General features: G+C 34.9%; 1 protein-coding gene across 8 annotated transcripts; it reads right to left on the reverse strand.

Moving 5' to 3' along the window:
- Positions 1–1,977: 1,977 nt before the first annotated feature.
- LOC113764001 lies at positions 1,978–11,249 on the reverse strand. 8 transcript variants are annotated; one of them, XM_027308027.1, is made up of 6 exons: positions 11,162–11,249; positions 10,330–10,392; positions 9,578–9,628; positions 8,130–8,441; positions 7,708–7,896; positions 1,978–2,594 (listed from the first exon to the last, which is right to left on the reverse strand). In XM_027308027.1, the coding sequence occupies exons 4-6, from the start codon at positions 8,379–8,381 to the stop codon at positions 2,511–2,513; spliced, it is 525 nt and encodes a 174-aa protein (XP_027163828.1). In that variant the 5' UTR covers positions 8,382–8,441; positions 9,578–9,628; positions 10,330–10,392; positions 11,162–11,249; the 3' UTR covers positions 1,978–2,510. The 8 variants fall into 8 exon arrangements, with proteins under 8 accessions (XP_027163828.1, XP_027163825.1, XP_027163822.1 ...); XM_027308024.1 differs by having other exon boundaries at positions 8,130–8,483; XM_027308021.1 differs by having other exon boundaries at positions 8,130–9,082.
- Positions 11,250–11,806: the final 557 nt, after the last annotated feature.

An 11,806-nucleotide genomic window follows, 5' to 3' on the forward strand; every position in this document is an offset into this window, starting at 1 on the left:
CAAAATAAATTTTTTCGCCTATCATATTTTATAAAATGAATTTTTTTTGTTTCTCACATTTCATAAAATAAATTTTTTCATCCTTCATTAATCATGTGCATGAATAAATTTTTTTTTTTAAATCCATATATATATATATTTAATTTCACCTGAATAATACAAGTAGCATGTAATATATTTGTCTTTGAATTCACCTACAATTACAATTAGTTAGTTCGGGTGAAATCAAATAAAGATATATTGTATGTTATTTATGCTGTTCGAGTTAAATCAAATAGACATATGCATAGATTTTCAAAAATAAGAAAAACTATTTTTACACATAATCAATGAGGGATGAAAATTTTCATTTTGTAAAATGTTTGTGACAAAAAAATTCATCTTGTGAAATATGATGGACTATAAATCAGATTATGTGAAATGTGATTTGACAATTTTACCCATAAAAAATGATCAAGTGCAAGGTACGTGGTGGATTGTGAGGAAAAACTAGTAAAAAATATAGATAAGCATCAAATTTGACCAATGTGATTTTGTTAGAGATATAAAATTATACTTTTAAAAATGAGAGATGAAAAAATCATTTTATAAAATGTGATGGACGTTTTGAATTATTTTTCCATATAAAGACTTATAAATAAATGAAATAAATAAATCAAATTAGATTTCACAGTATTCGATGAACCAAAACTTTGATTATCCTCTAACTAGAAAGTGAGTTCTGCCACTCCTCACGATGGAATCATAGCCAAAGAAAAACTAGGGTTTATTTTTGAAGAGAAAAAGAATAAAAGGAATAAGGAGAGAGCTTGTTCAATTGCTAGACAAGAAAAAAATACGTCAGACTTCCCCTTCCTATTCCTTATTACTTCTTGAAAAAGGAAAAAATTTTCTAATCGAAGTCCACTTACTAAAACTACCTCCCAATAAACTAAAGTCATGAGTCATGACTCCTCAGTTCCTAATAAAATAATGGTAACTCATGACCAATCAAGTTGCAACGACATGAGATGGTGTAACAATGATTTCTTCGTGCAATGGGATCCACTTCAAATGGCAAAATGTTGGAACTTCATAACAAGTTAAGACGTGACTGCATTTTGTAAAGTCTTTTGAAAATTCCACTTTTAACTCACTTTTTATTCTCTTTTCACCACAACTTCCTAATAACAACATCAAAAAATATATATGAGTAGAATCTAGCAATTAACACCATATTCTAACAAAATAAAAGGGGAAATATTAACAAATAAAATGCATAATTAGTTCACTAGCAGCACTCTGAATTTGTTTACAAAAAAATTAAAGGGCCAAGCATATTAGTAGCATCAAGCACACCCCCTTCTTGAAAGACAGTTGCATTGCATTGTGGCCTGTGAAACAAGGAGAAGCCCGCGACTGAATGTCCTAAATTGTTGCTTAAGTTTAAAAAAAAAATAAGGACAATTACCTCGAATATTTGTCCCCACAGTTTTGAGGGGCTAATAATTTTATTCCTTTAATTTCAAAAAATGATGAAATTTTGGCTTTCTGCTTTGCTATTATTAATGGCATTCAGTAAATATGAATGGCAAGGGCATTAATTCATATAACAGACAGTTACCCATACAAATGCACAGAAGCCCCACGCTGGCCTTGGATGAGAACCATATCCTCCATGTCAGAGTAGCCCATTTTCCCTCCGTAGATGTTCATTGACATTTACCGCTTACTTACCAGCCGAGATACAATGACCCCTGAAGTTGAATTATTGGCTAGGCAGGATAACTAAAACAATTATTTCCTCTATTAGTCAATCCAGTTGCATCAGAAACAAATTAAACAACGTCTTTGGCAGAAAGTGTCTAATTTAACTGAAGTTTGCTATGCTGCCAAAACAATTGCCCCTTTCACCTTTAACCATATCAAAACTTCCAGAATTTTGCTGCTGAAGAGAAATTGAGATGCACACTTTTTTATATTAAACCCAGTGTAAAATGTGCAAGATTGAATATTTTTACTTTTGCTTGCATACTATAACTTTTGTCTTTCAGCATACATAAATTAGCCAGTACAGACAGCTGATTGACAACGGTTACCATATCCGCATGGCAACAACCTATTTAGACTAGAATGGCACTGTTACTGGCAAGTTTTGGAGCACAACGAACAAAGTAGGCATTAGACCATTTGTCAATTTTCCTAGTCAGTTTGATGCTAGTAGCTTAAAGTCCACTGGCAAATAAAGCTCTTCGAAGTTGAGCTACCATCGTTAAACTGATAATCACAGATATGGAATCTATGTCGTGAGATAACCAGAATGAGCTTCAAGTTGTTGATATAACCGATGAGACGCTTGTGATTTTTCTTGTGCAAGCTCCTTCTTGGGAAAGAGAGCTCAGAAGACCTCCACCCGTGACAAACAAAAACCTCAAAAGCTTGCAAACTCGTTTGACAAGGAACAGCCACTATCAATTGTAGCAAATTAGAAGGTTTTTCATTCTTTGCTCTGTTTACTTTCTTCTCTGAAGCTAATTAGATCGCCGTCTAACACATTCTTCAGCGCGAGTGAAACCGTCTGTGAGCACATCAATTGTCCAGTCCTTAACGTCTTCCTACAGATAGCATAAAGAGAAACTAACATGAGCATCAGTCTGTCAAATCTGCCAAAATACTAGAAACAAGGTACCTCAGGAAAAGTCGTAAAATACAACAAGACATTGTGTCAATTAGAAAAATAGATCCTAGTGTTGACTTCTCCTACTACAACTCAAATGAGAAAACCAGGAAGCAGAACCAAAAACAAAATGTTGAAAAATAGAAAGAATACCCAACGGAAAGGAAACGGGAAAAAAAAAAGAAAAGAATACAATTACAAAGTGTGAGATAAATGATTTGAATCATGAAGTATATGCTTAATCCATTGTGTCAATTGTAATTCTATTCTTTCTTTTTCTGTCCACAGAAATATAACAAGAGGGCATACAAATCCACGAAGCAAGAGGAAGAGGGTAGGGGTGGGCAAAGGCACATAAGACCAACAAAAGAATCCATCTTTTTAGATTGCTCTTGTTCATGGCTTTCTTCTATGGCAACACCCTTCCCCTTGGAGCGCCAAAAAATTAGTGCTAAAACAAGTGATAGAAAACAACAACAAATTAAAACAAGGAATAATTTCATAAACCTCCCCTAAGGTTTCTGACTATTTCAGTGGCTTCCCTCTGGGTTTCAAAAATTATACTAACCTCCCTTGAGATAAATTATCTTGTAATAGTTAAGTCCAACCTATAATTAAAAAGTGATATTAGAAGAGAGAAGATAACATGATTCCATCATTGCCCCTCATCTAAAATATTATTTAATTAATTGAATACCAACTCACACATTAAAGAAAACACCAAAATTTTCTATTTATCATTAGGAATTAAATCATATATAGCATCAAAAATAATATATCATTTTATCATTTTCACTTAATATAAGATCCAAATTACTTTTTTCAATTACATACCATTGTCAAACATGATCAACAGCAAATAATCAAAAATTTGCAACTAAAATAATACAGAAAACAAGCTTTAACATTATAAATATTCTTGTCAACATATTGAGGTTAGTTATTGAGATTTTTATGGTATTAAAGTTCGCTCCTTGTAATATTTTGGTTACAAATTTTTTTGATTATTTGTTATTGATCATGTTTAACAATAGGTTCGTAACTGAAAAAAGTAATTTAAATCTTACATTAAGTGAAATATATAGAATGATATGTTATTTTTGAAGCCATATGCCATTTAAACCTTGATAATAAATAACAAATTCTAGTGTTTTCTTTAATGTTTAAGCTAGTATTAGATTAATTAAATAATTTAGTAGATGAGAAGCAATGGTGAAATCATATTATTTTCTCTCTCCTAATATCACTTTTTAATAGCAATTGTGAAAGCAAATGCCTTGTAGTGCTTATCACAAGCTATAAGATCAGTTCCATGAGAATTGAGTAGAAGCCCATAAAAACATTGAGTTCTTCAATTAGGTGCCATCTGATACGGGTAAAAACCAAAAGACAACTTTAGTACCAAAAAAAAAAAAAAAAGATAGCTTCTAAGAGCTGAGGATCACAAGTTAACTATTTGTTCTTATTGATCAACTAAGCCTCTAAATATGGAACTATAAAGAATATCATGTTTCTTAAATACAATCATTATCTCTAAAATAGTTCATGTGATTGTGTTTTCATCCGGAAAAATTGTAAATCCAGAACTTTCTAATCAGTTATAGTCCATTTAGATATATAGTTAATACACTACTAATAAAATTGTTGTCTCTTTACGGAGTTACTTAAGAATTCTGACTCATTTTCTATTCATTCGCCTTGTCCACTTTCGACCCTCTTTTAGGGTCGCATATAGACCCCATCAACAGAACAAAGAAGGAAATTACAGAGGAACCAAAAAAAAAGCCACTTCATTCAATAAAATGATTGTCTTAAAGAAGGATAAGTAAAAAAAAAAATGTTAACGTCTTTCTAGGCAGCACGTCAGATTGTTCAATCAAGTATGATGTCTTCTAAAACTTCATCAGAAATGTCAGAGTATATGCATGAGCTGTATATAGTTATATGATGCCCTTCGATCAGCATCATGGATGCTAGTCAGAACCTAGCACATCTTGACACTTCCAACTTTTCAAAACTTTAGACTGACATTTACCTATAAATGCTAACCATAACAAGAACAGGAACAATGAAACATAAAGAGAAAAAAGATATGCAAAAGCTTTTCTTCCAAAGCTGTAAGCACACTCAAGATATGTGCAGCCAACTTCGTATCTAGTTGAGTTTAGTTGATGACCCTTGTATGAGAAGATATCAGCTGAAATACAGTTTCTTTTTATGCATTCAAATGTTCAGTACTATGAAGGTCCTCAGTAGTTCTAGAGTCTACTATTTTGCTGTTTCTGCTAATTTAAGCTCTTCCCTACTTTTTCTCTCATCTGGTCACCCAATGAAATAAATATATTTGACTGTTTCAAAAGTTCATATATATAGTGGTTGCAAGAGAATAATGCCATTGAATAGGTAAAGCATCATATGTTTTTCTCAAGATAACAGAATTCAACTTTTAGAAAGCTACTCTAGTGATGTGAACATTCTTCAGTTTGACGCCTAAAGGGCAGTCAGAAGAATTATATAGTTATCCCACCGATCTCTGTCTTTTGCAAATTTTCTGCAATTTGAGTTCAAATCAACCCTTAAATATCCAACTATTTCAATTTATAAAGATGAAGTAAAATCCAAAAGTTTTCCTGTCACAGCCCCCTTGCAGACCTCCTCAGATCATCCTGGTCTTTATGCACCTGATTAGTTTTGGTGAAGGACATAAATACGCATGCTCAAGCGGCACAAATGAAATACTAACTGAACAAGAGATCCCTTTCTGACAGGAAGAAAGCATGGAACTAAAACACAATCATCCTAATCAGACTATTAAAGTCTATGGGTTCGGGACTTTATCAGGCTAGATGATAGTAAAGAGAAAATTTTGAGGAAACTACAAAGAAAATACCCTACAATTATGTACAAGTAAGAATGACAACAGACCATCTTTTTGTACATAAAACCAATTGTTCTGCATTCTACTTATGAGAGCAGCTGCTGAATTGGATTTCCAGTCTTTGCATTGTAGATTTCGATGAAACATATTACCAATTTTTCTCCTTCAAGTATGCATACATTGACAAACACACATAGGAACAGAAAGACGAGTTCGTTAAGTTTTGTTGAACTTCTAAGTAACAAACATAGGATCATTTAACATCACTAATTCGTTAATAAATGAAATGAGCTAGTAGTGGCATGTAAACTTGTGGCCATTTGATCTATTGTGGCTAGTGAAGATGAGTAGCAGATCAAACATAGTAGAATGAATGGCCAAAATGGTCACTAAACTATTCAAAATGGTATGGTTTCACCCAACTTTTTTGTGGCCAAAAATGTCATTCAACTGGACAAAACATGCCATTCAAGTCATTTCATCAATTTCTACCGATAAACCATCCGATTACATGAGCCCTGAGCAGGACGAATATTCTTGCATGGGCAAAAATATCTCTCTCTAGTCTCTCCCTCATCTCACCCTGAGTTGGACACACCATTCGGCTCCTTTTGTTGCCACCTAATCTCTAGTCTCTCCCTCTCATTTATATAAAGTCCTGAAGACCCCCCCCCCCCTCTTTTCTCTCTCTACACAGCAAACAAATACTAACAGAATATTCTTCTCTCTCTTTCTCTCCCCTTCACAACCATCAACACACTCACAAAAACACAGTAAATACATTGAATTGCAATAGCCATTTTTCCTGAATTGCCTCCATTTTTATCTTCCTATGTAGTCTCCTCATATCTCATACCCCTTTAGGCAAATTCCTTAAAAAATAAAAAGGTCTATATTTGCTTTTGGTCTTATCATTTAAGGAAAGAATTTCAGAACAGAGGTCAAGATGATGAGGTGACAACCATGGCCACCCCTGCAGACAAGAAAATGCGAGGTCAAATTGAAAGTATAGAGATTGGAGGGTTCTCTAGCAGTGAGGGGGACTGGCAACAACAATAATGAGTGGGTGCAGGCAGCTTCCACAGATAAAGGTGGTGGGGCCGCTCCATCAGGATTCACAATGGAGATCAGGTGGAAGGGACCCAAGATCGCCCTCAACACTTTCAGGAGGAGCACTGTTAAGAAGAACTGTAAAAGAGAGGTGAGTGTAAAAATCCAGGAAGATGGTGAAAACAGTGTCGTCTTGGTGATGTGGAACGAGGAGTTTCAAAGTGTTTGTAGTCTTTCTGGGTACAAGGATAAAGAGAAGGAGAGACTAGAGATAAGGGAAAGATTAGAGACTTGAGACTTAAGACACATTTTTTGCCCATGCGAGAATATTCGTCCAACTCAGGGGTCCATGCAATTAGATGGTTTGTCGGTAGAAATTGACAAAATGACCTGAATGGCATTTTTTTCCCAGTTGAATGATCTTTTTGGTCACCAAAAAAGTTGGGTGACCAAACTGTGCCTTTTGAATAGTTTAGCAACCATTTTGGCCATTCACTCTACATAGTAAATTGTAGAAATACCAAATTTTCACTAGGCATGAATAGAGCACAAAACAAAAATGCAAGAACACAGGAGATACAACTCTTCAAGTTAATAAGAACTCCTTATGCACATAACAGCTATGGTATGAAACCATACTGTTAGGCACATTAAGCCTAAAGTGAGATGAAGAATCTTATTTATCAAAGCCACATTGGTATCAGAGAAGGCCTCTTATGACAGCACCAATGGCAACTCACCTGGTACTGTTAATTTTAGGATGCCTTGATAGTTGCTCACAAGGCCATTAATATGCTGATGAACCTGACAAATACTTAACTACAGCAATGGATTTCAGAATAACCAAGATATACCTTGTAGAAACATGTGGCCCTCAATGGATTCCAATATCACTAACATATGCAAGATCAAGAATCCATATTATTAATGTACAATGCCCCAGCAGAAAAGAAGCAACACAGATAGCAAGGATTTAAACAATTGAAGTGCTTCACAGACAAAGCAGAATCGATGAATTCCAAAAGCAATAGCATATCCAAGGCTACAGACGTTTTTGACGAAGAGCAATTTATGTTAATTGAAATTAATTCAATCTAAAAGTAAGCGAAATTCAGAGAATTACCCAATGCAATGGTTCCCCAGTCCTTATTCGAGCATTTGGACGGGCAAGCTTTGATTCAAACGGCGTCCTTGGTCTCACTTCTCGAACTTCTTCCCACTCTTCCCGAGTTAGCATCCTCACACTCCCTTGACCAGGAGGCGCATTCTTTATTTTTCGCTCAATCATCTCTTGAGACTTCGACTCATCAAGCTACCATCCACAGATTCATAAACAATTTCTGATTCAATTTGCAAGCCGGAGCCCTCCAAATGAAAAACAAAACAGAAAATGCTAAAATCCAAACGACCCATATTTTCTGCTAATGTGATAAATCAAGACAGGCCCACAAATCAAAGAAACACTGCAGCAAATATCATCTGTAACTTTCGAAGAAAATGCCTAATATCCACTGAATCAGAGTAAATGTGTGTGTGTGTGTGTACCATCATTAGAAGCTTTGCAAAAAGGGCAGTCCCGGCAACAGTGAGGATCATCGGCATGGTGGCAGTATCAAGAAAAGATTTTGATTCTGGCACTTCAACGAAAAGTTGATTCTTTCTGGGATCTCTCCTCTTTCTCTTCCTCTCCATTTCAGCAATTCTTTTCTTCAAAACTTCACTAGGACCAGCATCTCGGGACAAACAGTGAAACTTCTTCTTGCAAGTTTGGAAAAGTATTCCACGAATTCCACTCATTGTTTAGTGCACTGAGGTTTGGTCAGAAGGAATTAGGCTGGCCAGTACCAGAATCATTGCCTGCAAGTCGGAGAATCCAGAGCCCACGTCAACTCGCTCTCCCTCGAACGATTCGACGTGAGTTGACTCAGTGAGTTACAATTGCCGCCGAAAGTGCGAAGGGAATGAGAAGGGGAGCGGGCATTAGCATTGGGTCAGTGGGCTTTTAGTGGTTGTTAAGTGGATTTGATAATTGAGTGGGCTGACTGGTCTGGTTCCCTTATTTTAAAAATTCTTCAAGATCATTTGTCAATATTATAATTGCGTAAAACACATATTTGAACGTAATTGTTACTAGAAATTTTCTGGCTGTGCCCAATTTGTTGTGTAAAAATTATTGAAAATTACCCTGTAACTCTCATTTTTAAAATTAATAGAACACGGAAGATCTTAATTGTCGTCATGTTCAGAAACCGTGTCCATGTGCAAACCATTATAGCAGTAGGGTACTTAAAGCAAAGTCCATGTCCATGTGCAAAATCAGAGAAACTAATATAACAAGGAAGCTGCGAAATAATTGAAGACTGAGATATGTTAAAAGTCTTTGTCCCCTCCTCCCCCAGTTAGGATCTGTCCATTGAACAATCCCCTTTCAATGAACCCAGGTATGGAACTCAGGAGTGCTTATCTTTGCCAGAAATTAATCAGTGCATGTCCAGTTCCTAAAACCAAAATTTAAACAGAAACCAAATTATATCAAACAAATCATGATTCAGTGCAGATTCTATTTGTTGAGCCCCAAAACATGTGGAAAATTAGAACCAAGAAAGTAGAAGCTGGGAAAATACTCTTTAACTGGTCTTTGGTTCTAACTATGATAGTCACTAACATGACAATGTAGTAAAAGTCAAAAACAATTGATGAAATTAATGTTTCTAGGTGTATCAAAGTATAGTTTCCAATGGAATTTAAAGATAATTCGAGCCATTGCAAGACATTAAAGGATCATTCAGCATACAAACACAAAGGCAAAAGCAAAATCATTTTTGTTTAGGACCAAACAGTAAGCTAAACAGCATCTCTCAAATCATTTAATACTCCATAACAATAGGACACGTAAATTTTCAGAAAACTAAACCAGTCTAGTGATAAAGCTACCTTTAGAAGCAAATCATCAAACACAAAGCATGCTACTATTGTAAGAGATGATCACACACCTTAAACACTGGATGTTTACTTTGCTGTGCTTCTTCTTGATTCTTTCAAATCTATGAAACAATCAATAATAACAAAAGCAAACATTTCTGCTAGGAGGTCAATTTTGCAAAAAAAAAGGCAAGAAAACTCAACAATAAACTCATCAAATGGCTGAAAATTGATGCGAAAGTGTGAGTTTTTCTTCATGTTTTTTGGCTAGGAAGGCAAATAGGGGCTGGGAAGGGAGATGTATAGTGCTTTCCCCTCTTTGATTCTCTCCTTTTTCTAGGAAAAAAAAAAGAATTGCATGGTTGGGAGATGAGATAGAGTACATAGAAGGTAAATTGGAAGGGTAAGCATAAATTGGGGAGAAAATCACTGATTTTTTGGCCAATAAGAATGTTTTTCTAAATATACTTTATTAATATTTCGATGCCTTAAAATACCACATAAAACCAGTAAAGTGCAGCTATATCTTCTTAAGAAGCATAAGTAAAAACTTATCATAAGAGTAAATAGCCAAACATATAGGCACATAACAGTAATATTAAAATATTTAAAATATCAGCCCATATAATATTAACAAAAATTTCAGCAAATTAATGATACAAATCAAAGGTAAACTAACCTGGAATGAACAGAAATTTTACTACAAAACCTTTTCTATTTTTGGACCAAAGTTGAAAATTACAAAAAAAAATACTGATTATACAGTATATGCGTTCGTGGTGCAAAAAAATAAAGAAAAAAGAATGGCAAGAAATGTATTTACCAGGATGCAACGGAACAAGAGACACCAAACCACTTGCGAGGATTTTCCACTTTCGAAACAAAGCTGAAAATATCAAAAAATACAAACACTAATTGTGTAGCATTCGTGTGTCTGCTATGCGAAGAGGAAAAAAGCAAGGGAATTTCACCATTTTCATCCCTAAACTTCTACACTAAAATCAATTTCATCCTTTATGGTTTTTCTTAGCCAATTTAGTCTTCCAACTGTTTTAGAGTCTCCAATGCACGACTTCTGCGGCGCAACACCACATTTTACATATTCTGCACGACCGGTGAAGGGTATATTTGTCCCTTTGGGTCAGATTTTTCATTTTAGAAAGACCTTCGGCTATAGTTCTTCTTTTTTCAGACAGAAATCTCGTTCCGATTCACCGGAAACTCACACAAACCCTCTCTCTCTCTCTCTCTCACTCAAATCATGAAACAATATCCACAAGAAAAAAAAAACATAAAATCAAGAACCAAACGGAAAGTGAAGCAGAATTTAAAGGAGAAATGTCTCTCAAACGCACTCTCGGGTCAGTTCACTGGCAAACTCATTTTGTCTGGGCATTTTGTCAAACAGATTAAGGTCATCACAAAAATTGAATATTTCTCCTGAAATTTGACTATGGCTGAGCTGAACATATCTTGTCAAGCCTCATTCAGGCAGAAAAATGTGAAAAGGAAACAATGAAATTGCAGCAAGTATCATTGTCCAATTTCATTTATCCACATAACAAAGCATACGGGAAGAAGATATCAATTTCAGTAGCCAAAAAAATTGATCTCAACCTAGAGATTAAAACAAAAAGGGATTATGGAAACCTCACAGTGCTTTCTTGATGATGATTTGCAGGTGGTGGTGGTTCCAGCAAGAAGACAGCAACTCTGGCAATGGTGACGGCGCCAGTGAGCTCCCCTTGTTCCTCAGATTCCCTCTTTTTTTCTGTTTTTTTTTTTGTTGGTTATCTCTTTTTTGGCTCTTTTCTTTTTTTCTTAGAAAGAAAATGGAGGATACAACTCTACGACTAAAAATTCTGCAAGGATTTTGAAGAGGTTGTTACGAGTTCACATGAAACTCAAGGTCAAAAATGAATGATAACTAGTTATTTATCAGTTTACCTTTAAACTATACCCCAACCCAATATTAGTTTAGTTTCTAACGTTAACTTTTAGTCATTTAACTCCATCTGTTAAATCAAAATAGATAATTGACCATTAACCCATTTAAAAATTATCTTGCTAATTAACTAAAGTTTGGTGAAAACTTTTATGACAAAAATACCCTCCCCTCGTGCTTCAACTTTAAGTATAAAACAAGGATTAGAAGGCTTTTCTCTCCTCTATTTTCTTAAATTATTCACAAAATTTTTTATTTTAAGCAATACCTTGTCAAGACATCGCAAATATGATGATATCGAAGTGTGGAATTTCATAACCTGTTTGCACGTCATCGAGCAAAGACAATCTTAGAA

The sequence above is a fragment of the Coffea eugenioides genome, chromosome 2 (genome assembly GCF_003713205.1).
Source record: "Coffea eugenioides isolate CCC68of chromosome 2, Ceug_1.0, whole genome shotgun sequence".
Taxonomy (NCBI): Eukaryota; Viridiplantae; Streptophyta; class Magnoliopsida; order Gentianales; family Rubiaceae; genus Coffea; species Coffea eugenioides.